Source organism: Psammomys obesus, unplaced genomic scaffold (assembly GCF_907164565.1).
Source record: "Psammomys obesus unplaced genomic scaffold, mPsaObe1.curated_primary_1811, whole genome shotgun sequence".
NCBI classification, from domain to species: Eukaryota; Metazoa; Chordata; class Mammalia; order Rodentia; family Muridae; genus Psammomys; species Psammomys obesus.
This window is the reverse complement of record NW_026591816.1, coordinates 2273286-2297537: the sequence shown is the minus strand read 5'-3', so window position 1 is coordinate 2297537 and position 24252 is coordinate 2273286. Positions and strand designations below refer to the sequence as shown.

Below are 24252 nucleotides of genomic sequence, written 5' to 3'. Positions count from 1 at the left end.
GCCACACCAGACTACTTACTAATGGGACCCAGCTTTACTACTTTCCTTTGTTTTGGTTTTGATGGATGTGTGGAAGTGCAGTCTGAAAAGTCTGAATGTCATGGAGTGGAACAGAAATAGCTTTCCTTCTTTCTCAAAGTACCTAGCCATCTATATACTTATTAAAAAGGGTGAGAAGATTCCTAAACTTCCTAATACAAATGAGAGCCTAAGGCAAGTCACTGCTCTGAGAGGAGATGAGAAGAAGTGTATCGCAGGAAGGGATGCTTTACTTAGGTTCAAACACCAAGAGTGTGCCTGCTCTGTGAGCGCACTGTTTCCAGGGTACAGGCCCGGTGTAGAAATGGATGGCGATGCAGGTATGGGATGAGCAAAAGCACTGACAGCAAAGCTCATCAATCAGATAACAGGATGAAAAAGCACATTTGAGAGAAAGCTGATGTGGGCGGAGTCCAGACTCCTCCTCTGTAGCCACTTGCCCCCAATGACCTTCAAGGATCTATGGACGCCTGTTGCTGGTCCTGAGACAGCCCACTATCACTTCAGAAACACAGTGCCCAACAGTTCAAGTCCAAAAAACAGATACAGACATAGAGCACTATTTTGAACACTGTCAGCACGTCACACACTGACATATTAAGTTTCCTGATACTTTAAAGACACAGTTTGACTTTTGTGACTTTCCAAGTAAAATCACAAGCAAGACACCAACCTCCTTCCAGGTTAGATGCTGAGAGCAGCACGGAGATGCGGCGGCTTTGGGGCCATGTGAAAGTACAACATATTGATTAAAATTACATCAAGTGCAGCCGCTTCCCACACATGCTCCCCACACCAGGTGACAGCACAATGCTGAGAGCCAGGCAGACATCCTTTGTCACCTACCCATGCATGGCTTGAGACTACCAAAGGGCATTAAGAGTACAGATATTTGTGAGCTCCATTATTTTATTCCAGGAAAGATGAGTTAAGATGTTTCAACCATTTTTTTTTTAAACTTTCAGTAGGCCTTCTTCAGACATGGGCAAATTACCACCACCTGGCTAGAACTTCGATACAGAACTCACAACTCGCCATTACCAACATGATGAAGCGCCCCCCTTTCAGTTAATGCTGCCATCATTCTTGGCTGCAACATTACCACCAAGTTGGGGGTGGGGCTCACACAACTTTAGCCCCTTCTAAAGCTGAATAAGCTTTTATTAGAATTGTGGCATTCTCAGACACAGTGTTTTAGGTCCCACTTGGTGCCCTTTCCTCTAGCGGGGGCAGGAGGGAGCAGACTATGGCCCTCTGCAAGAGGGTTAGTTACCAATACGCCACAGCTGGGTTTTAATTATTTCTGGAGAACTGCAAACCACTCTATCACATGTAACTAGACCTCCCAATTCTTGTCACTGTGCACATTCAGCCTGCACACCCTTCAGAGCTTGTATTTAAGATCCATCATAGGAGGAAAGAAACCCAACAAAACAAAAAACAAACCATGGAGTTTATATGAACACTACAGCATAGTGTTTAAAAACCAGTAGAAATTAATCAGCGCACAACTTCTAAGATGTCTGTGGTTCCGCTGGAAGCGGCTGAGGCAATGAGCTAATTCAGCAGCATGCTAACGGAGAGCTGAAAATGCTGCAGCTGTTGGGAGGTAGACAGCAAGCCAAGGAGACAACCCCAGTCTTCCTCAGCTGCACAGCTACCATCGTGGTTTCCCAGCACCAGACCTTCTTCCGCACTGCTGTGTGCAGGCTTCCATCTTCCCAGCAAGAGTACAAGCCCCTAAGGTTAAAAGCTCGGCCTCTTTTGCCCTTGGCACACACGAAGGATGCAAATAAGGAAAGAGAGGAATACCAACTGAATGATCGGGGAAATGCAAAAACCCACAGTGCCCAAAAGATGTGTATTTTTATCTCTGACTAATGATTTCTGGCCCTACCATGTTTATCACTAAAGATGGCCAGACAGTACTAACACCACACAACCATTTAATAAACAGCCCAGGCATACAAGCTACACCAGACCTCAGGAGGAGATCAAGCACTCAGCAGACAAAAGACCACAGGGAGGCAGGAATCTGTCTTCATGTCAGAAGGGGAAGAATTGCTTTCAACTGTAACTTTTTTTATAGTAGTATTTTTTGTATCTATAAAACGTAGTTCAAGAAATAAAATTAAAAGGTGTGCCGACTCAAAATAGTGAATGCCACATCAGCAGTTTCCAGAGTACAGTCTTGGGGAAACTTAGAGGTCTCTGAGACTCTCAATGAACAAACGAAGTCTATCTTTGCTTCAGAATTAACTTATTGGTAAATTTATTATTAATTTAGAATATTTAAATTAATAATAACTTAATAAAATTAAGAATATGTTTAGTGAGACAGGAAAATCATAACTTCAAGGCTAATTTGTACTATCTAGTAAGTTCTAGGCCAGACTAGCCACACTGGCCAAAACTTTCTTTGAAAGAGCAAAAACAACAATAAAAAGAACAAAACAATGAACTTGTTTATTAAGTGAATTTATACATATTTTAAAATGTTCTGTTTTGATTCCTAAATGCATTAAATAACATCAGGCATAGCCAACAAGAATGAAAGCATTCAGGGTCAGCGCTGAGCAAAGCTAGCACAAGAATAGATACTAATTACTTCAATTTAACCCAGAATTTCTTTGTCTTTAGTTCATTTATATCTACAGGCTCAGGATTTTAAATGAAAATGTACTGGCAAGGTAGATGGAGAGAGAAGTCACAGTGGATAGCTTTGAGCTTTTGTGTCAAATGTGAACAGCAAATTTCAGCATGAACAGTCCACCCCTTATCAATTCAATAATGTTCCAGCTGACACATAAAGGATTAATGAGCAAGCCATCTGTAATACAGCCCTTCTCCCTCACCTTCAGGGACTGTTTTCCAGGGCCTCAGAGGATGCCTGCAAGTGCAGACAGAATCAAACTCTTCAGAGTCTGCCTGTCTCCTGCCTATGCAAATCTATGATAAAGCTTCATTTTAAAACTAGGCATAGTAAAGATGAAAACAATAGCCAGTAGTGAGGCAAAGTCAATATATGTGATAAAAATTAGGCGAAGTGGTATTTTTCAGAAAAGGCTATCAGACTTTCCTCACAAGTCTGTGGATGTGAGACTGTGATGCCCATTGATGAAGAGGGATGAATGCGGTAGGGATCATGACATATCCTTGGTAACGAGAGGTAAATGATGCAGGCATCGTAAAACAGGCTTAGGCTGATACATAAGAAATGCTTGAATACTGGCACTTTAATGCTGTCCCGTTGGTACCAACAGCTAAGCAGGCAGGTGAGTAGCTCACACCGTGTAGATAAGCTGGGCTACGGAATGATCTGTGTATGTAAGGAAGGTAGCCCTGGATTCTATCATACTATTCTGAAAGGTGCACAACTTAAAATTTATGAATTGCCTATTTTTTAATTTTCCCATTTAATATTTTCAGAGTGGGTTACTGAAGCCACAGAATGTAGCTAGGAATAAAGAGAAATCACTATATAACTCTTCCAAAACTTTTTTAAAACAATGTAACAAGATTAATGCATAGGAAAAAGGGGAAAACTTCAAAAGGTGAAAGAGGTGATAGACCTAACAATACGCAGAAACTGCGATGGTTTCTGAACTGGTAACAAGACACACCTCTTTGTCAGCTACTCCTTCACATACATGGAGAAACCTACTTTCTCCAAAAGGGGGTTTTCTTTGTTCTTAGTGGCTTTTTAAGGGCTTCCCTCCAGTCATAGGGTAGGAAAGCTGGATGCTCTTAGTTTCCCTTTCTCCCAACAGGATGTTGTGTAACAGTTTTCTTGAGATTGAAACATTCCATCCTCCAGGACACTCTTTAAATGGGAAGCTAAACAACTCAAAAGAGCTTCAGGAAGTCCCTGAAACTTACCAGTTTTCCTAGGCCAAGCCCTCCCCGAGTAAGCTATCAAAGCTCAGCCCCCTAAGATGACGAAGCTAAGCTGCAAGGGAGACTCTGACACCAGCCGGCTCTTCATTCTCAAGAAAGAGAAACCAGGAAGAGATCTAGACGAGCTGAATCACCAGGAAAGGATACTCTCCAAACAGTTGAGCGGCCTGCAGACTGTGCAGTGTGCTCCACGTTTCCAGATCTTTGAGCTGTTTCCCCTGGGGTGGGCCTTGGAGATGCAGCTGTTTGAGTCATATCTGCTCTTGTGTGTAACCCTTCACCCGTAGTCCTGTGAGTAACCCCAATAAATCTCATTGGTTCACCAAGTTGGACTTTGGCCTGTCATGGATTCCCTTATCTGGGGTGAGCTGTGTCTCCCAGGAAAAGTTGTGTCCCACAACACCGGGCAGGGCAGGTGCAGAACACACTAAGCCATTCTGCCAATGAACAACAGTTGCCAAGTGAATCTGAAACCTCCGGGCACTGCGGCACCCAGGAGCTGAATACACAGTTTCACATAAGCCTGTAAAACAAAGTTGACTTTCCCTTCATTTACAATGAAGAGACCTGTATTATGTTCCTAGTAGATGAATTTTACACTTGATCATCGGCGTACTGATTTTACGGTAGGAAGGGAAGGGGTATATATGAACAACTGTAACACTTAACTATCATTGTTTATACTGTCAAATGCCTATAGCCAAGATGTTTCTTTTGTGCTTAAGTAACATCCAGCTGGGCTTTAAATTGGTCCTTAAAGAACATTACATAAAATTCAAAACTTAAACCTGAATGTCAAAGTGAAGTCAAATGTCAAAAGCTCCTTAACCCAGCACGCATAACTCAGCAAACTTACACTAAAAGAATTACAGACAAAACACATCTGACATTTCTCAAAATTCCCATTTGGAAAAAAATGTCACTTTACACATTATGTCTTAACATGGATTTATATACAAGAATGCCAAAAATGGTTATACCAGAATCGTTGTGTGACACACACACACACACACACACACACACACACACACACACACACGCTTAAGTGCCTGTTGCTAGAAATCAAACCGAAAGCTTCCCATGTGCTACTGAAATGTTCTAACAATGAGATGCACCCTCCCCAAACCAGAACTGTTTGCAACATGAAAAATCTGGATATATCATGATCATGGGGAAAGAAATGCTATAAAAACAGACTACATGGAGTTACTAAAAATGACAGGTGTGGTGGCTCACATCTGTAATCCAGCACTCAGTGGACAGGCAGGAAACTCACAGCACACCTCACCAGTCTGGCTAGTTCATGCCAGCCTACTCTGTACACTAAAAGCTATCTCAAAAGGAAAGAAAGAAAAGAAAAGAATATGATATTTGTATTTACATGAAAAACATTCATTTTAAGGTGGAGAAAAGTAGCGAATGGCTAGAGGGATGACTCAGCTTTTAAGTGCATTGGCTGCTCTTCCAGACGTCCTGAGTTCAATTCCTGGCACCCACATAGTGGCTCACAACCATCTATAAGCGTAATGCCATGGGATCTCATGCTCTCTTCGCATGTGAAGATGTGCAGATGAAACAGCCACATAAAAATACATATTTTAAAGAATAAAAATACTAAGTATGGAGAACTACCTCATTTCATAAATATATACACACTGAGAACTACATAGCCATTATAATTTTAGCAACAAACAACATTTATACATAACTATGTTTTATAGTGTTTATAAGAATTTGAAGTGCCTACAACAAGCCTATCAACTCTCCAATTAAAAAATATACTAACAGAAACCACTTCTATGTTCCTGACTAATTAATTGCTATTTCCCCAGTTGAGAAGTTAGCAGACATCTAAAGATATTTGTATGTCCTTCTCATTCATAGTTAGCAAATGTCAGAAAATTTTACAAGAGAGACTTTTGCCCTAGGGTTGAACTCTGCTAGAAAAATATTATTCTCAGCACGAGTTTAATTAAATCTGCAGCTGACGAGCATAAGGCCTATCAGGCAACTTGGCAGCATTGTAAAAGTCAAGAAAATAAACCATTATAAGGCAGTTTTTCAACAAGGAACAGAACACTGGAAACTTCCCGGAGCGCTGTGCTTGAGGAAGGTGATGAGAATTTAAATTCTAAACACAATGATCTCGGGATCTTGGCACTGACCTGCACACAGCCAGGAAAAGGCCCTAAGGTGTATGTGCAAACTCCAGCCCTGCTGGGATGTTACAGCTGGGACTGAGGAGGAACTGCAGCACAGGAGCTGGGAAGGCAACACCGGGGTGGTTAAGCTGTCGTACATTGGGACCTATGGGACGCTGCACTTTCTCTTGGGCTGAAGCAGACCAGTCCGAGGTGGTCATGATAGCACTCTTCATGAAGCCATGGGGATTTGATGTGTCTGGATTTTTTTCCCCCGATGTAGGAAACTCAATGCGCATGTTGCACAGCTTACCAAGGAAATCTCCAACCACTCTTAAAACCGCTGTGAAGATGATGACAATGACAATAGCCTGTAAGGGTCAAAGGTTAGGAAACAAGCTTTTCAGGAGTCCAGAGCACATGCTCACACCCTGAGATGTCCCCCAGAGGCCACACACTCAGGGCTACAGTGCTAAGGGAAGGGCCTGGAGCCTTTAGGAAGCAAGGCCAGCTGAAGGCAGTTCAGTCACTAAGGCACCCATTGATGGAAATATTGGGATACCTCTACCTCTACCTTCCACCCTCCCCGCCTCCTCTGGCCACCATGATGTACTATGCCACACAGGCCAAAGGCAGGCCACCCTGGACTTAGGCTTCCAAACCTGTGAGTGGCATAAAATGTTCTCACTTATAAGTTGATTTATCGTGGGCATGTTGTCCGAAATGGGACAGACGGAAAGCTAATACACTGGTCCTCGTGGTACTCGGGATGAGAGAAGAGCCGTAACTGTGGAGTCTCTAAGGATGATGGCAAGGGGGAAGGCAACTTCCGGTGGATACAATGGATGTAAGGGCTAGCACAGCCACATGACCCCTGTGAGTGTTCACCTGCTGCCCTTTGAGGCAGGAGGGAGAGAGGCAGGGCTTCAAGCATGGCCTGTGAAATCCCAAGGGAGTGCTTATTTAAATAAACAAACAAACAAACAAACAAACAAACAGCAGCTGCCACAGTCCAGCTTGCCAATTCCTGTCTTCTTCCTATTTGTGGCTGCACGGAATTACCAGCCACGCTCACTCTGGACACCTGGTTCCAGCAACAGGGCATCCTGGCCTTTGGTGGCTGTGGCCGTTAATAATCACAGGGAGAGGTGCCAGGAGGCCATCTAATCTGCGCTGGCTCTGCTCCATCCTCCGCATCTCGGAGGGACACTACCCCAAGGACGGATAAAGCTGCTGTTTCTCCCTCAAACACACATTCCGCAGTCCATCACCTGCGTAGGCTACTCATTTGCAACCAAGCACTGTACTTATTTCCCATTTTTGAGAAGAGAGCTACAGTTCCTTTTGTATTGGTACCAGCTTGCTTTCCTAGCAGGGCCTTCCCTCACAAACTCTTAAGAGGCTGTTCACATTCACTCCACCTTCAACGCTCACATCCCAGCGTGGAAGGTGGAGTTTCTGCCAGCTCTGTATTCTAAATATGCTTTGTCAAGGCTTGCCTTTCCTAAGCAAGGAAGAATGGCTGCTGGTGTACCAGGGCAGACCACTGAAATAAAGTAATTCAATAACCTGCTACAGTTCTATTCTTTAAAACAATCAACGTACTATGTGAGGTTTTTCCCCCTTCCTATACAGAAAAGGTCAAATGGTAGAAAGGCTTTTTTTTTTTTTTTAATGCTTAAAAATCTATTTTTCGTCCCCTAAAAGGACATTATACAAGCCACTTTGGCCCTCTCAGCTCACCAAGTAATTGATCTCTCTGTCTGTGTATAGCCCTGCAATGATTAATCACACTGGCGGTCTAGCAAGCTTTCACAAGGCCTAGCTTGTGCAAGTATTCGATGGAGATGTATACACTCTAGGATGGTTACAGGACAGCAAAGACTGGTGGGGACACTATGTTCAATGCTGCTAGCCTTACTGCTCCCCAAATCACTAACACGAAACACAACCCCTTTAAAATGTGACTGCTTAGTTAAGAACTCAGGTAATATCTCCCAAAGTTAAAAAAAAAAAATTCTCATAAAATCTGACTTATGATTTGAGTCCTGTTCTTGAGAATTCCAAATTTCCGAGTAGCATGATCTACTTTTTAACTTATCACATAAAGGGGACAGATTGGTTTCAAGGCTTACTGCATTTCCAAAGACATTACATTACCAAAAAAGCACTTTCTAGTCAAGAAAAATATGGTAATTTGACAAACCCCAGACTGCTATGCTTAGTTTATGCACATAAACCAAGAAAGTATAACTAAGAAAGATTGCTATATTCAATGAAATTATTTTAAAGTTCTTGAAACACATTTTATTCAAAATGTTGATGTGCTCACTTTACCCTTATCCAATTTAAAGCCCCCTGAAGATTAGGCTTTGTTAGTTTCTTTTGAGTGGCTAAATAAATAAATAATTAAACTTCTTTTCACGGTAATTTGCTTGCAAGAATATGATACCTTTTGTTGTTATTTAACTATATTTTATTCATCTTGTGGGCCATGGGGCATGTATGGGGTTCAGGTGAAAACTTGTAGGAATAAATTCTCTCCTTCCACATTTTGGGTCCTAGGGATGGCACTCAAGTCACCAGACTTAAGTGTCTTTATCCACTAAGCCATCTCACTGGTCGCACAGTGCTCAGCCAGTTTCAATGATTCGGTAGCCAGCACTGGCATCGAAAGACAACTTGAGATAACTGGAGTTCTCGTCAGCCCTCATTTTATTATTTTGTTTTTATTTATCTTGGTGAGAGAGACAAAGAGACACAAAGAGAACCATGAAGATGTTTATATTAAGAGCTCATGCAGTTCCTTAGCAACCTTCCACAGCCAGTTATAAATGAGCATTACTGTTATACCTTTATTACATTAAGAAAGCATAAACCCCACACCCAGAAATCACTTATAAGTGTTTAAATTGTACAGTCACTTACAACAGTGGTTCACAACCTGTGGCTCACAACCTGTTTGGCAAAGCTCTATCTCCAAAAATATTTACATTATGACTCAATAGTAGCAAAATTAAAGTTATGAAGTAGCAATCAAAATAATTTTATTGTTGGGGGGTCACCAAGACATGAGGAATTGTTTCAAAGTACTACAACATAAGGAAGATTGAGAACCACTGCCATAAATAAAATGAAGTCTGAGATAGTGTGAAAAAATAATACGGCTCTACATGCCAGAAAACCACAACTGGCCTACCCACCCCAGAAAAAAAAAAAAAAAAAAAAAAGAAAGAAAGAAAGCCACTGAGCATGTAGGAACCTTGACCTTCCTATTCCTAGCACACAACCTCTACTTCAGAGGCCAAGATGTCTTGATTCACCCTGAGCACTGTGCAGCCTCCATCCTGGAGTCTTCATTAAAGAGGATCAGCCCCTGGCTGGAAGAGTGACTGAAGTTTTAAACAGCTCATTCATGATGCAATTCGACAGGAGCACAGCACAGACATGTTCAAAGTTTACCCTGCAAAGCTCCAAGCGACATGAATGTTAAGACTCAACCTCCCTGATAACGCGACCCTCGTGTTGTGGCGACCCCCAACCGTAAAACCATCTCTGTTGCTACTTCCTAACTGCAATTTTACTTTTGCTATGTACCGCACTGTAAATAGCTACGTTTTCCAGTGGTATCAGGCAACCCCAGTGAAAGGGTCATTCAACTCCCAAAAGGGGTCATGACTCATTGACACAGAAAATTTAAGGACTGAGGAGGTGTTTTCAGGGTACCAATGATGCACAAGTTCAATGTGGGGTGTCCCCGACACAAAACAACACCCAACTGTTAGACTCTTAGAGGGTCTTTTTTTTTTTCTTTTGAAAAGATCAGAACTACTCAGTCCAAATTTTTTAATCATTATTCAAGGAATAGCATAGAGTAACCGGATTAAGGAAAATACGTATGTAATAACTCCAGGATGGCCTGAATGACGACACAGGCAACTGTGACCACAAAGCAAATGTAGCACGATATGAACTACAGAATCTAGATTGTGAGGATGTTGTTCACTGGCACATACTGGCTTCACTTTTCTTCTGCAGGTTTCAAACTTTTTTGAAGGGGCTAAGTCCTGGTAGTGTACACGTACAATTCTAGGACTTGGGTGGCAGAGGCAGGCGGATCTCCCTGAGTTCCAGACCAGCCTAGTTTCCATTGTGAGTTTTCTGTCACAATAGCTTTTCTATATTAAAAAAAAGAGAGAGATCCTGTCCATCTTTAAAAAAAGTTTATGTAAAAAAAAAAAATCACAATGGAGGATGCTGTTGGTCTCTCTGGAACAATGCTGTCTGCAAAGCAACATACTTTGTTCTTAGTCTGACCCTAGTGACTCAGAGTTCAGAAGTGAAAGGGGCCTTGGCAATCTCCAAGAGAGCTGATCCATAGTTTTTATGGGTCCATGAAAATTAGAAAAATGCTGGCAATTTCTTACAAAAACTTAGAGTAAAACTCTAAGTACCTGATTTAAAAACTGTTCTTGTGCCCGAGATCACATACTTCTATACTTCTGGCTTTAAAATTTAATTACTATGTTGATGAGAGCAGACGATAAGATTAAATATCTTCTGGCCAAATGAAAATAATCCTATGTTGGTTTTCTCAGCATTTGGGGAGTAAGTTTATAAAATGAAAATTATGGAAACTACCAATCCAATCCAATCCAATCTCTCTATCTTATAAGAAAATAAAACAAAACAACAACAACAACAACAACAAAAACTGAGGCCAGAACTATGATGAACTGAAATAATAGCTCCCTCTACAGTCCTGGGCAAGTCCTTTGCTCCAGAGCTCAGAGAGGTGACTGACGTTACAGTCCATCTAAGAAGAAAACCGAGGCTGCACACACAGGGTGTAAATCACCTGGCTGGCTGGCCTTTCTGTGGTGTGCTGCAAAAAGCAGCTCCCATTCCCAGCATTTACGGCAACGTTCCTGAGCTTCGACAGTAAGCATCCATCCACACTTGTGGAAACGTAGTTAAACACAAGAGCATAAGGACATGCAACCCCCACAAGACCATCATCTGTTGGTCTTATTTTCTCATATCCAAATGGACAGCATGAAATTTTATGCAGAACGTTATGAGACAAGCCATTCTCCTTCGCAGGACTTTACTCTATGGAGATTCAGCATGACATCCGAGACAAACGAGAGCAACCGTTACCAAACCTCAGACTTTAAATGTGCTGAGAAAACCTGTGCGCTACAAAACAAATACATAAGCAGCTCATCAAACTGTACCCATACCCACTGTCAGGAAATGGTAAAGACATTGGAACATTAAAAAGAAAAGAGGCTGCAGAAGATAAACTGAATTTCGGTTTCATAAGAGCCATTAGACACCCACTGACACAGTACGTCTCCGCCAGCCTAGGTCTGCCTAGAAACCAGAGGTGAGGAAAACAGTTTAAGTGGCGCTGCACAACTGTACTGAGGTAGACCTCACACACAGGCAGCGTCACTTCCTAGACTGGCTTCACAGACTAAACAAAAGGAAGGAAGCTAGCTGCGGGACAGCACCTCTCGCTCTGCTTCCTGACTGCAGGCGCAATGTGACAGCTACCTCAAGCAATTGCTTCAATGACTTCCCACCCTGAGGGACTCTCTGGCCTGGAACCATGAGCCAGAACAAACCAGTGCTTCCTCAGGCCGCTTCTGTCAGGTTATACACTGACTATACGAGAAAAGCGCTGCAATGTGCTAGGCTGAAGGTTAACGCCCCTCATATATAAAAAGCTCTTACAAATAAAACAATAGTTATCTCCAAAGAGAGGAGAAAACTACACAGATCAGAAAGACAAATAAGACAAAAGGCGAAGCTATGATAGAGGCATATCCATGACTACCTGATTTCATCAAGCTTAAGTTTTCATGAAGCACTTCTCGTCTTTTTGGTAATTAGCAAACATCAAAGGCTTACTGCTCCATCAGTTCACAGTCACACACTGCTGACTACAGTGTGAAGCGCTACAGCCAATCTCATAACATGAATCACAGTTACGAACGTGCGTGACTCCTCCCCGAGCTTTCCACAGCTAGAGACTCTCCTTGAGGAAATAATTAGTGGAGCAGAATAAATCTTAAAAGCCTAAATGTAAATCCCAGATGGGGCATCGGCCAGTGATTCGTTAACACAAAACCTTCCACTGGAATATAAGACATCACCCTGGATACTGACTTACAGTCCAACACCCACTCAGGAAGAAGATGCCTTCAAAGGCATGTGCAAGTGATCCACTTTTAATTTTTAAGATACAGTAAGTCTGAATATCTCAAGTATTAACAATGGCTATTGGCTTTACAATTTCACTGTGTTCTCTACAGCTTTTAGCAAGCAAGTCATATATTATTAAAACTTTTAAAGAACATATTTTACAGTTATATTTTTTAAAGTTTTGTTGTTGTTAGAGGTAGGTAAGGAGTTAAAGAACATGTGTTATTTACAAATCAAAAAGGAAGAAATACAAGACAGGGTAAAACCATCAGACGTGGGAGTGAGAACTGAGTATGGGTCTTAGGACGCCTGCCACTTAAACGGCGTGTGTGCTTTTGAATGCACCTGTGCTGACATGCTTAACTAAATTCACATGGAAAGTACACAGCAAGAGCATGCACACAGGCTCATCTCGATACGCAACTGCTGCACCGAGCAAATGCTAATGTGTCTAATGGGGGGGGGGTATGGAAATGGGCCAAGCACATCAGACGCGATCCTTGTATTTTCAAAGTGTCTATGACAAAATAGATTAGAAGCTGGTAAAATCACTGAAGGGACCACTTAGGAGAGGCCTCTCAACTACTGCCCTTAGCATCAGTTGATGTCAGTAGGTTTATCCTGCGTATTTACCCACTTTGCATTCCATCCACAACCAGTAGGGAACACAGTAACAACTGAAGGTCGCTGAGGCAAGGTTATAAATCACAATCAAAGCATGGCTACTTAACTGCCATCTTCCCACTCTCTTCTCTTCCCCCCATCTGCAGGGGTGGATCACAAACACTATACTCGATGAAACTTTAGCTAGGTTCCTCTAAGGCAGTGGTCCTCAACCTTCCTAACGCTGCAACCCTTTAAGACAGTTCCTCACAGTGTGGTGATCCCCCAAGCATAAAATTAATTTTGTTGTTACTTCGTAACTATTGTTAGGAATCGTAACATAAATATCTGTGTTTTCCAATGCTCTTACACAACCCCTGTGGATGGCTAGTTCTATCCCCAGAGGGGTGGAGACCCACAGGATGGAACTGCTGTTCTGAGCACTCTTCTTTTTTTTTATTAATAATTCTTATTTTTTATAGTAATCACAGGTTACTTACTTTGTATCCCAGCCGTAGGCCCCTCTCTCATTCCCTCCTAATCTCACCCTCTCTCCTTCATCCCCACCTCTGCCCCTTTCCAAGTCCACTTTCCATCTGACCCTAGCTTATCAGGTATCATCAGGACTGGCTGCAAAGTCCTCTGTGGCCTAGCAGGGCTGCTCTTCCCTTGATGGTGGGGCGGGGAAGGGGAAAGGTTAAAGAGCCAGTCATTGAGTTCATGTCAGAAATAGTCCCTGTTCCCCTTACTAGGGAACCCACTTGGATACTGAGCTGCCATGGGCTACATCCAATCAAAGCAGATGCTGAGACTCATAACCAAACCTACAGCAGAGTGCAGGGAATGGTATGAAAGAAGGAGGAGTTAGTATGATCTGGAGAGGACAGGAGCTCCACAAGGACCAAATATATCAGGGCACAGGGGTCTTTTCTGAGACTGTTTCTCCAACTGAGGTCTCTTCTTCCAGCACCTTCACCCTCACCCTGGGGTCTTAGCAAGAATCCTGCGAAGGAAGTTTAGGAGGCATTCCTCAGCCTTGCTACCTGATCAAGCTTCCATGCCCCACCTTTGAAAGACAATCTGTTTCTAGCAATAATCCTGCTAGGTCAGCTTGGCTTGGCAGCTTTCACTCAACTCCCTAGCCATCAGTCGGGCTATCCAGAGGTGACTGCAAATGCTATGCTATCCAACACAGTTCGTCCGGAGCTCTTTTCTTTATAGTGCTTATGTACAAAATTCTTGGACGTTTGGGAACAGAGCTAATCACAAAACTATGTGGCAAAAAAAAAAAAAAATACTTTGCTTCCCTCATGTGATCTAAATTTTGAGATTCAAAATTGCCCAGATGCATTAAAGACTAAAGCCACAACAAATAACCCCCCCCACACACACAACTGTAAGTGTGGTCCCTGATTTCATTTCAAAGATGGCTATTTGTTGGCAGCTGGCAGCTAGTGGCCTTGATTGAAAGATGGAATGGCCTACAGACTCTAAAACAAATTCAAACACCTGTGAGTTGGTATTTATTTTAATGTTCTTTTACCTAAAAGTTTATAAATTACAACTCCATGTGACTCAAAGAATACCTAATGCTCATTTAACAAAGTTAATGAGCATTAACTTTGTTTCTCAAAGTAATGTTTTAAGACATTTTATTTTTTAGCCCATGTCCAGGGATGCTTTTATTAGAAAATATGTAATAAAAATACATCCAGTTACAAATGTGCAAAAATTATACAATTATCATTATTGAAAAATTCCATTAGTAAAACTTAAATATACCAAGTTGTGTTTTTCAAAAACACTGGCTCATTCTTTGGCATTTGTTGCAGTTTAAGGCACAAGCTCCATGCTTGCCTGCATATGTGAGTATGCCACTGATTCATGGTAGAAAAATTTGACAGTTTTAAAAAAAAGTTTTTTGATAGATATTCTAAGCCATTAAAACAACCAGCCGACCTCAGGTGCCTGCACCACAGGGACTACCTTTGTGGCATTTAAACTGGAGGGAAGTAGCTGTCCCATCGTCTCTGGGTCAGATGGTGGCTTCCCTTGGTTACTCTCTGGGTAGACCTCACAGGCTAAGCCAGTGACTTCAAAGCCAAGTTTCAAAACAGAACTTGCTAATGCATGTTTTTAGAACACACTGTCTATTCCTGCAGTGCTTTAGAGAGCTTCATAACCTGGCAAACGCCCCAGTCTAGTGTGGTGCTTCCCAAGCTTTGCAATGCTGCAACCCTTTGACACAGTCCCTCATCCCATGGTGACCCCAATCGTAAAATTATTTTCATTGCTACTTCATAACTAATCATAAACATCTGACAGGCAGGGTGTTTGGTATTGACCTAAGGGTTGAAAACTGCTCATTTGGTGGTTACATTTTCTCCACAATAAGAAACTCTTCAAGGAGCTGAAAACCCCATTAGTAAGTGTTAGAATGGAGGAAGGGTCTTCAGTCCTGGCACCCCAAGACTGCAAGGACAGCTATTGCAGATTCAGCCACACACAGACTATCTCTTCTTAAAACAGACCATCTCCACCATCCAAAAGGCTGGGCTGTCAACATTACAGCTCAAAGTCCTTTCTTCAGCATCCCTGTCACCTGGTGATGTCAACCAGACACTTTCTTCTCCCCCTGAAATGTGTATGTGTTTGCATGTGTTTATGTGTGTAGGTATACATATTTCTAGCTTTCTTTCTATTTTTTAGCTACGAGACATGGCTTCCCTAAGTTGCCCAGCCTCAAGTAGACTTGAACTCACTCTACCTCAAGTAGACTTCTGTAACTAGTTATATATTCTCTTCCCTTAGCCTCCTGGATAGGTGAGATCTTCCTGCCTCTGCCTCCCAAGTAGCTGTGATTAGAGCCTGTACCACTAGGCCTAATGTCAAACCTTTGTTAGAAACAGAATTAAGAGAACAGGTCCAATGGCATTCTTTTATTTCCACTATTTAAACAATCTTCCCATCTACTGTATCCCTCTCAGCAACCTTCTAGAACAAAGAGGAATCCTATCTCCCAGTTCCTCCTCTAGGAACAGGAAGTGACCTTTGCTCATCTCCCCACTTCCTTCTTCCTTCTGTTTCAGCCATTTTTTACCACTCAGGATGCATCTTTGAAAAAAACCACAACTTTTCTTTATAATAGTTTTACCATATTTATATATAAATTTTATCATTGCCAAAATTAAAAAGAAAAATGACAGTTTGAGGTTTGAAAACAGAACATTACAGTGTCTTGTACAAGCAGGCATGAGGAGAGTTAGCACTATTACATTGTTAATTATATACCCTGGATCAGATGGATGTATCGTAATTTGAAACTGTAGAGGGAGACTTCTGTGTCATGGGCCCTGGAATTGGACCCTCTGTGTCCAGATACAGTTGTATTAATATGGGTCAGTTGCTTAACAATTTCATACCTCTGTTCTCATCTATGAAGACCGTTATGATACTTAAATGGCCTAGCAGAACTTGAAAATACTAAAGAACGTTGAGCATGAATTCTATTAACATTATTAATATGACAACAATGAGATTTCTCAGGGGTCTGAAGAAGGGCAAACAGGTATTCCATGTAGTCTTGGATATACACTGAGAACTGTTTAAAATTGAGGGCAGTGAGGAAAATGTAATTCTACCACACTGACTTGGAACAATGCCCCGATACGGTGTTTTATGAAAATGCTACAGAATAACACCGACTAGGAGCCTGTTTGGGGAAGAATACAGACGTGCTCATAGGTACATCCAAACACATCTGGAAAAGCACGCATGCCAAACATTGAGCTGCTGGGGCAGGGGTCGAGATGGGAGGAGGATCTTCGTATGCAATGTGGGGAATGGGCTTAGCGGGAGGAAATAAAAAGTAGAACCATCCAACTTGTCTTTCCTACTTTTCAATGAAAAATTCTTTCTTTTCCTTTTCCTCATCCTTTTGTGAGGTTTCCCCTTCATTGTGCTGGCGGCGGCGGGGGGTGGGAGGGTGTTGCTAACTTCCTACCTCTGCAACCTTACCGTTTCCCAGCGCACCTCCCAGATCCTCAGGGGGCCATGCCCTACCAAACCCCCACAACACAGGCTCTTAGCAGGGAAAAGAGCCGGACACCTTTCTCAGGCAAGGAACTGCCGGCATGAATTAGCAGCCTCGTCTCCCCTCCCTGAGGTTTCCTCACACAGGCTTCCTGCTGGAGGTTTGCTGGCTGTTCTGTTCCTCCTGCACCTCTTTCACGCTCGTCTGCCCGAGTCATACACCCACCCGCCCACTCCACACACCCAATCCTCGCGCTCCTCTCCTAACATGCCAGTCATCCATCCCCGTTTGTACACAAGCTCGTGGAGTCACGATCACAGGATGACGCGGGAGGGAAGAGAACTCAAGATTACAGGCGTCCCGATTTCCTAGCCACCTACTTCCTGCACCGGAACCCGGCTCCTTACTGAACCACGCCTGCCAGGGGGATCTGGGCCGCCAGAACCGGGTCAGCCAGGGCGCCCAAGCATAGGGGAATTTCATTGGCTCTTGGGTGAGCCAATCAGAGAGAAAGAGAGAAGCCTCGCTTAGGTTGGGGGTGGCTAAGATTGCAGAGAGGGTGTAAAGGGAAAGGGGCAGGTAAGCCAGACACCAGGGCTCGGGGTGATCTTGGACCCACGGTCGCTAACCTAGGGATTAGGTCTACATTCCCTCTTCCTTCTTAGTCTTCAGGTTCCACAAAGGTACACAGTAAAAAAAAAAAAAAAAAGTGGGAGAAAACATTACTTATCCCATCGTTCACACGATGATTATCCATAGTCAACGGCCGCAAAGCAGGGGAAGGGCAATGAAACGCCGCTCCACGCCCGGCCGTTAGCCTAACTCAGTCGGTTTTTAAAATAGCAAATCACTCCGGAGCTCGCGTAATCGCAAAAGCTGATTACTAAAATGCTGCATTCGACACCTGGAGTAAGTTTTCTATCTCCGCCAAGGACTGTGGCAGTCCCTGGTCGCGCAGCGTCCACTACCTGCTTATAGCCCAATGAGCTCCCGAGAAAGACCTTTCCGAACACACAGTCACGCGCACCAAGCCGGGACTCATCCCGCAAGCATCTTCCTCTCCAAACTGTCCACGCGGGGGCACAAAGATGGGGGGGGGGGTTGTACACCGATACCAGGTGTTCCTACTGTGTTGCAACTTCAGCAGAGCTGTTTTACCCACTTTTCTCCCCCAAAGTGTCGCAGACCCCTCGCTATCAGACCGGTCCAAGCTCAGCGTTCCCACGGTCCTGCGCCGCTGCCGTGCCCTCTGCCACCCACTGCGTGGCCCGAAAGCCCATGCCCGGGGTTTTGTGGGAAGAGGGGAAAGAGGAACTGGACAGTGTTCAGTGGAGAGGTTTCCGCAGGCCAAGGCCTGGAGGCCAGAGCCGGTGGGCAGCCCCGAAGCCGGGAGCGACAGGGGCCGGAACGGTGCGGGGAAGGGCCGCTGGGAGAGCGGGGCGCCGGCGCACTCACTCTGCGTAGCCGGTGGCCCAGGGCAGCCGCCGGGTCTCCTTGAGGATGAGGATGGGACGGGCGATGTGGTCTGCGCTGCACTCCACCTCGTCCTGAGACAGCCCGAGGAACTCCGGCCGCCCGTACGGGAAGCGCAGGGGCAGGTCCGAGCCTCCGCCGCCGCCGCCGCCGCCGTGCTCGGAGCCGGAGCTGCCAGCCATGATGCCGCCCATGAAATTGGCCACGGCAGATTTCACCCGAGTGAGCATATTACCCCGGCGCCGGGCAGCCGCGGAGCGAGCAGGAGGCGGCGGCCGGGCCGAGGCGCAGCGCGGGGCATGCAGGCTGCGGCGGGCGCGGGGCGCACGGGCCGCCGGGCCGCTGGGGCGCGCGGCTCCCGGAGCTCAGTGCTGCAGGGGGCCGAGCCCCGGCCTCCCCTGCTCCCTGGCGCCGCCGCCGCCACCTCTCCCGGCGACACTTCCGCAACCGGGCGACATGGAGCGGGCGGGCGGCTCGGAAGACACGGCGCGAGCCCCGGGGGCGGCCGGCGGCTGCAGCGGGCGCCTTGGCGTGCGCGGAGCCGAGCCCACCCCGCGAGCCCGCGGACCCGCCGCTCCTGCTGCCACGGCTACCGCCGTCGAGTCATGTGATAATCAGGCTGCAAGGGCTCCGGCTGCGGCTCTGGCCCAGGCTCAGCCCCTCCCCTGTCGGCCGAGCCCGGCTAGCTCCGAGACCGTGACCTCGGGAGGAAGACCGAGCCTGGCCTGGTTGCTACCTGGCGAGGAGGATGGGGGCGCTGTGCGCTGGTGGCTGTACAGGTGTTAGGGGCTGTCACATGGCGTCAGGCAGCTGGGAGAAGCCAGAGGAGGGGTAGGCGCTTAGGAGGAAAATTGCCTTTGACCTCCGGAAAAGAAACTTGGCCGAGACAGGCGCCGTCGTGGTGGTGGGGTCTCCCAGTCCCGGGATGGAAAGGAGTAGATCTACCCTGATGTTGGAGAGTACACAGAAATTCTGGGAAGTTTTCTCCTAGGCAGCTAGAGAATCACTCTCCTTTTCCTTTGATTTTCACTGTCTGTGGCACGTACCTTGTTTTGAATGTCGACTACTTTTCCTACAGAAAACAAAAGAAGCCAGGAACAGGCACTACTTAAACAAACAAGCACTGCTGAACGAATTTACACACGCGCTTTCCTCCAGTACAGGGACAGGTGTATCTTCACTATGGCAGGATTTTAACTGCGCAAAAAAAATTAAGGGCACGTGGAAAACTGAAGAAAAACAGAACACAGCCCCTGAGTTAAATGCTAAACTAAAAAACAAAAAGATGTTTATAATAAAATATATTTTAGTGATCGTAGGTTAATTTAAATGTCTTTAGGATAATAAATGTGCTTCTTCACGGTAACATTTGTTAAATACTGGTTTGGCTTCTTCTCTCTTTTTTTTTTTTTTTTTTAACTTTTGCAATAGGACAGGTATCCAGCTCATGCTAGACTGTTTTAAGTCGTGTTCCGATGTTTGCCTGCTATTAAGACTGTAGAACGTAGAACGTGCGCAGCTCAGCTGTGAGGAGCAACCTTGGAAGTGCAGGGAGAGTACAGGAATACAGGCCAGCATGCTTGAATGGAGAGAGGCGCGCCTGGCGCAAGTGCTGGAGAAGAGGGAGGCCCAGGCTCTGGAGAGAGGGGTGGCCCGCACGCTGGAAGGGAAGCCCAGCACTCCCCAGACAGGGACCCTGCCCTTTCAGCCTGGATAAGCCCCAGTGGTTCCTGTCTTCAGTGTCTAGAGTCATGGCAGGGAGTTCTTTCCTGGGCCTCGCCCCACAGAGCCTCCCAGGTTTGTAGCTGGGAGACGCTGACCGCCTTTCTCCTCCTGCAGCCTGCAGACTATCTTTCAGCACCACGACCTCTCACAGTCTTTACGGTGGAGCTAGATGGGCACCAGCTCAACCTCTCCATGTTCAATGACACGTGTAGCTGTTATATTGTCATGTAGGTCATGTCTTGTTGAGCTGAGTTTAATATGAATCTTGATCCACTTTACACTACTGCTTTCCTATGCATAGGAAACTGGATTTTCATAAACTCTTCCTGTCTGATTTATTTTCAGCTTCAAAAAACAAACAAACAAAAACCAACTTGCATTGTAAAAACCTGGGAGACATCACTGTAAACAGATAATTAAAGGTTAACGCCATCGATGTAAGGTACATTCTCATCCCACTGGCAGCGTTCCTAGTCTCCTTAGCCCAGTATACTCATGAAAAACCCTGGGTCAAAACCACACACCCAGCATGTTCTACAAATACCTAACCAGGGAGTAGCTCTGGTGCTCAGCGACAACTGAAGTGTCGTTCCAGTGACATTAACTTGACGGGAGAGGTGGCATGAGGGAGAAACAAAACATCATAGAGAGAGGAAGAGGAAACTATAAACTTTAAATGGGAAGAGTAATGGAGGGAATCTAGGGAGAGGTGATACCAAAGGCCATGTGAAAAACCACACGGAAACCTGCTACTGTGGAAGCTTCCTAAAGTATATACACATGTGAGAGGAATGGAAATGGAACCACCAAATAACGGGGCAGCCAGTACCCTAACTTAACATACCACCAGGGAAGTCCCCTCAGAGCCAGGAACAGGTTACATCTTCCTGTGTTGTTAGCCAGATGGGCTCCATGGAAACCTCTCTCCTCAACCTGACAGAAAACTCATCCAACATGGAGGTGTTGAGCTGGCACCTGACTAGAAGCTCTGGCCTTAATGACCAGAGTTTACGCTACTGCAAGGTAGTCTGAAGGCTGCAGGAGGAGAAAGGCCATCATCAGCACCTCCCAGCTACAAAGCTGTGACCTAGAACACTGACATGCCTGTGAGGCATACAATAGTAGCACCGACATTATTGGACCAATTACTCACTTTCTGATTGGATTTAAGGCTCATTCCAGGAGACGAAATACATACCTGACATTGCTAAAATGGCTAAGAACCTGACTCTAGGGGAAAATCTAATACTATAATTATGCTAAAGGAACAAAGTAATAAAATGACTCATGGTATATTGCTATACCCAGAAATCTACACCTCACTCAACACACATCCTCCTCCTCCTTCACTAGATGGGAACTTACCCAGAAACACAAGACTGGAGGTGCTAGATCCTAAATGGAATGTCTCCATGAAATGTCTCCCCCAGTACTCAGGGAGCTATGTGGAAGAGGAGGCAGACGTACTGTAAGAACCAGAGGTGATGAATGACTCCAAGCAACCAGTGTCTTCCAGAAAGAACAGGGCCGAAGGCACAGAGACTGTAAGAGCGTGCACAAGCCTTGCACAGGTTCAAGCCAGGTGGGCCCTAGCTCTGAGAGGGGGAACTAGACACAGGCTCCCACACAGAGCCAAGAATTTATCTGCAATTGATATCTTCTGGCAAAGGAAAAAGAATCAGTTTTCTCCAGTAAATCTTTCCTGGGTATATTAATCACTCTTCAAGGAAGGCCTCATGCCCAGCCATAGTTAGCAAATGCAGAAACGAACTCAATGATATTTTTGTAGACTTTTTGTTTCATTTTGCTTTGTTTGGGCTTTTTTTCCCCCCTTATTTGTTCTTTGTGTGTTAATTTTGATTTCGTTTTTGTTTTTGTGTATGTGTGTGTTTCTTGTTAATGGTTTCCTTTAAAGAGAGAGCAAGAGAATGAGGGGGAGAGAGAGAGTGAGAGATACAGAGTAAGAGGGAGACAGAGAGAGGAGAAGAGAGAAAACATGAAGTTGGGTGGCTAGGGAGTTAAGGTGGGGAGGATCTGGGAGCATTTGGGGAAGGGGAAACAAGCTTAAAATATATTGTATGAAAATGTTTTTCAATAAAAAGGTGCAAATGAACAAAATTCACTTAAAATCTTAGATGGGGAATGCCCAATCTTTTGTCTTCTCTAGGTCATGTACCATGAGTCACAATTGTGTTGAAGGACTGGAGAGATGTTTCAGCAATTAAGAACACTTGTTCTAGCAGAGGACTTGGGTTTGATTCCCAGCACACACATGGCAGCTCACAGCATTCTCTATATCCAGTTCCACGACATATACTGCCTTCTTCTGGCCTCCATGGGCATGAAGCACACACATGCTGAACATACATACAGGCAAAACATTCATAAACATAAAATAAAAGTGAATAAATTCTTTTAAAATAAAAATGAATAAATTTAATAAAAGAGTTTAATAAAAAGAATAGTCTTGGGACACATTAAATAACAAACACTAATAAAATTTGGTGAGAAAAATGCTATTTGTGGTATCTACCACTACAGATAAGCAAAAATATCCACATATCATAATCTTAATTGTGTAGTGCCACACTGAGTCTTTAAAAACAGTTAAATAGATCCCAAGTTCCTTTCTTTCCCTCCTTTCTTCCTTCCTTTATCTGTTTTCTCTTTAAAATATTTTTCATTCAATATATTTTGATCATGTTTTACCCTTCTCCATCGCTCCCAGTTTCTCCCCACCTCCATACCCACACAACTTGATGTTCTTTCTTTTTCTCTTTAAAAAGAACACACACACAAAATACAACAAACAAACACAAAATAAGTAAGAAAAAAAAGGCCAAAATGGAACAAAAAGCCCACAACAAAACAAAACCATGAAGTTCATTTTGCTTGATCAGCTACTCCTGGGCATGAGATGCCAAAGTTTCCAATCAACAATATCAAGAAAATTAACATATTTAAATAATTAAAAAGTAATGCTTTCTTTTTCTTTTAATTACAAAGATAAGAGAGGGCAAACTAAAGCTATTGGCACCTGACTGGCTGTGTGATACAATGGTCAGCTCTAGGCACACTCTGCTGAACAGACTCAACAGGATGTTTCTTCATGTTTATTTGTTTATATGTAATGGATATAGTTGAAAAAGGATAAGGCAGTGAATTTGGGAGAGTATCCATAGTAAGGACATGGGAAGGATGGGAGGGAGGAGTGGGTAATGATGTAATTTTTTTAAACTAAATAAAAATAACTGCTGGGCATTTGGCATTGTATTTGAGAAACTAAAGCCTTACTGTGTGTCTGACAGAAGCAGCGGAAATGCTTAGGAGGTCTCACGTTGCTCATCAGATACTTTGCTTTCATTTTTGTTCTTAAATTGCTTGTTCTTGCTCCTCCTCTTTCTCTTTCTCCTCCTCCTGCTCCTCCTTTTATGTGCATTGCTGCTTGGAGGTACAAACACTTCTGAGCTGCCATGTGGTTGCTGGGAAGTGATCCCAGGACCTCTGGAAGAGCAGCCAATGCTCTTAACCACTGAGCCATCTCCCAGGCTGCTTCGTTCTGAAAAATAGTTTCTCACAAATGTAAGTGCTACCAAAACCATGATGACATGGTTAAGAAGTGATTGAGAATCGCAGGCTATTCATCTCTTGGAAGATAGGGCCTGGGACATGACCAAACTTTTTTAAGCTCAATGTTAGCTCTCAGCTGTAAGAATTCTATTTTAAAGCTGGCCAGTAATATGTTTATGTGGACAGAAAATGGAGTCACAATTACACCAAAATATTATTTTCTCAGCAATCTTGAAATATGTTTCAAGTTCTTGTATCAAATTGGAAAAAAAATGCTGTATTTTTTACTCTTCATTTAGCCAACATGTTGAATGTATAAAACAGTCTGCCTTAATCCAAACTTGCCACAATTTCAGTTTCAATTGGAGTCCAAGTTATGATTTGAAACACTGTATTGATGAGTTACTTTTTTACCTTAAAGAGTCATGTTTGACTAAAAAGTTAAATCCACTAAAAATGCTGAATATGCAAGCCAGTTTTCCTCATCAGGTTCTGGGACAGATTTTATTTTTGATGCCATAAGCCAGCTGGTAGCATATCACAGGGCACAAAATCTTCTTG

At 44.1% G+C, this 24252-nt stretch overlaps 1 protein-coding gene across 1 annotated transcript in view; it reads right to left on the bottom strand.

Moving 5' to 3' along the window:
- The window catches only part of Ppm1h (protein phosphatase, Mg2+/Mn2+ dependent 1H), a 166844-nt gene extending 148156 nt beyond the window's left edge, over positions 1–18688 (bottom strand). Inside the window, exon 1 of the mRNA XM_055612004.1 lies at positions 18379–18688. Within this exon, the coding sequence (XP_055467979.1) occupies positions 18379–18626 (248 nt within the window). The 5' untranslated portion in view covers positions 18627–18688. The remainder of the gene's footprint in view (positions 1–18378) is intronic.
- Between the last annotated feature and the right edge of the window lie 5564 nt (positions 18689–24252).